Source organism: Galeopterus variegatus, unplaced genomic scaffold, assembly GCF_000696425.1.
Source record: "Galeopterus variegatus unplaced genomic scaffold, G_variegatus-3.0.2 Scaffold9840, whole genome shotgun sequence".
Taxonomy (NCBI): Eukaryota; Metazoa; Chordata; class Mammalia; order Dermoptera; family Cynocephalidae; genus Galeopterus; species Galeopterus variegatus.
Window position 1 is genome coordinate 65,723 of NW_007735951.1, and position 2,379 is coordinate 68,101.

The 2,379-nt window shown below is 50.8% G+C and overlaps 1 protein-coding gene across 1 annotated transcript; it reads left to right on the plus strand.

Annotated features, from left to right (window-relative positions):
* Positions 1 to 619: 619 nt before the first annotated feature.
* On the plus strand, positions 620 to 1,633 carry LOC103609599 (C5a anaphylatoxin chemotactic receptor 2-like). The gene has a single exon (XM_008593900.1). It carries the CDS (start codon positions 620 to 622, stop codon positions 1,631 to 1,633), a length of 1,014 nt encoding a protein of 337 aa, XP_008592122.1.
* The last annotated feature ends 746 nt before the right edge of the window (positions 1,634 to 2,379 follow it).

Consider the following 2,379-nt stretch of genomic DNA (forward strand, 5'->3'; position numbering starts at 1 on the left):
GACAAACCAAGTAAAATTAAGTAAAAGTAAAAATTCAGTTCCTTAGTTTCTCAGTAGCCACATGTGGCTGACAACTAGGGCATTGGATATAGAACATTTCCATCAACGTTGCAAGTTCTACTGGACAGTGCAGCTCTGTAATAACAAATAATAATTGGTTCTAATAGTTTATTATTTTGGAATTCCAAGATTTTTATCTAGAGTTTTTATGCTAGAGTTCTAACATTGTGGTTTTCTAGAATTCCGAGCTGGGGTTCTAACACTCTGGCATTCTAGAATTACAATATTCTACATTCTAAATATATACATGCTGAAGGTCTAAAGATGCAATATTTTGGAATTCAAGATGCAAATGAGATGGGGCTCTAAAATTTTTAGCAAGTCTGCAATTCCAATATTCTGACATGTTGGAGTCCTAAGATTGTAATATTCTAGAACTCCAAGATGCAAATGAGCTAGCCTTCTAACATTTCAAGCACTAGAGCTCTATGGTTGTAATATTCTAGTTTCCAAGATGCTGATGGTCTGGGCTTTCTACACCCTAGGATTACAAGCACCTTAGAGTTTTCTTCACTGAGATTTCACAGCATTTCTCTTCTGTTCAGGTGTCTGGGGCTGGATGGAGAACGCTTCCTTCAGCTACGAGTACGGGGATTACAGCGACATCCCAGATCTCCCTGTGGACTGCTCAGATGGCGCCTGCCTCTCCATCGACCCCCTCCGTGTGGCCCCACTCCTGCTGTATGCAGCTGTCTTCCTGGTGGGGGTGCCAGGCAACACCATGGTGGCCTGGGTGACTGGGAAGGAGGCCCACCAGAGGGTGGGTGCCATCTGGTTCCTCCACCTGGCTGTGGCGGATTTGCTCTGCTGTTTGTCCCTCCCCATCCTGGCTGTGCCCATTGCCTGTGGGGGACACTGGCCCTACGGAGCAGTAGGTTGTCGGGTGCTGCCCTCGGCCATCCTGCTGTCCATGTACACTGGCGTCCTGCTCCTGGCTGCTTTCAGCGCTGACCTTTGCCTGCTGGCCCTCAGTCCGACTTGGTGGGCTTCAGCTGGGCGGGCACGTAGAGTGCAGGTGGCCTGTGGGGCAGCTTGGGCTTTGGCCCTGCTGCTGACCATGCCCTCTGCCATCTACCGCCGGCTGCACCAGGAGCACTTCCCATCCCAGCTGGAGTGTGTGGTGGACTATGGAGGCTCGGCCAGGGCTGAGAACACAGTGACTGCCACTCGGTTTATTTTTGGCTTCCTGGGACCACTGGTGGTTGTGGCCAGCTGCCATGGTGTCCTCCTGTGCCGAGCGACCCGCCGCCACTGGCCACTGGGCACGGCCATCATAGTGGCTTTTTTTGTCTGCTGGGCCCCCTATCACATGCTGAGACTGGTACTGTCTGCAGCTGCCCCCAACTCTGTGCTCCTGTCCAGGGCCCTGAGGGCTGAACCCCTGGTTGTGGGCCTTGCCCTTGCTCACAGCTGCCTCAATCCCATGCTCTTCATGTATTTTGGGCGGGCTCAACTTCGCAGGTCACTGCCAGCTGCGTGTCACTGGGCCCTGAGGGAGTCCCAGAGCAAAGATGAAAGCGTGGTCAGCAAGAAATCCACCAGCCATGACCTGGTCTCAGAGAATGAGGTATAGGCTAGAGGGACACTGGTTTGTTTCCTCCTATCCCATTTCACTAGCTTCAGGCACAGCTGGATCCGGGGGCTCAATGATATCTTCATTTTATTCCTTTATTCCTTTAACAAACATCCATTATGCACCTGCTATGTGCAAGGCCCTGTTATAGGCATTGCTGGTATAGCAGTGACCAAAAGAGACACAAACCCTGCCTTTAGGGAGCTGACATTCTAGTGAAGGAAGACAGACAATAAGCAAACAAACACAGGAATATGGAATCTGTCAAGTGGTGATAGGTGCTAAGAAACCTCAGGGGACAAAGAGAGCTGGGTGAGGCAGCGGTATAGTTTAGCCAGGCATGGCCCCTTGGGTAAGGTGATATTTGAGCCAAATCCTAAAGAAGGGAGAGGAAGTCATGCTAAAATCTAGGTGAAAACATTCCCAGGAGAGAGAACAGCAAGTGCAAAGGTCCTGAGGCAAGATGTACCCGGCATATTCCGGGAACTGTGAAGAGGCCAGTGTAGATGGAGCAGCGTGAGTGAGGGGGAGAGCATAAAGGGAGATGAAGGGAGAGAGGTAACGGGAGGCCAGAGTCTGAAGTCTCCTAGGCCATAGCAAGTGTTTGGGGATTCAGGGAGAGTTCTGAGCTACGATTACCAGATAAAATGCAAGACTCCCAATTAAATTTGAGTTTCAAGGGCCGGCCCGTGGCTCACTTGGGAGAGCGTGGTGCTAACACCACCAAGTCAAGGGTTTAGATCCCC

Coding starts and splice junctions, on each gene's coding strand:
- LOC103609599 (XM_008593900.1), top strand. CDS start 620: ATGGAGAACGCTTCCTTCAGCTACGAGTACGGGGATTACAGCGACATC.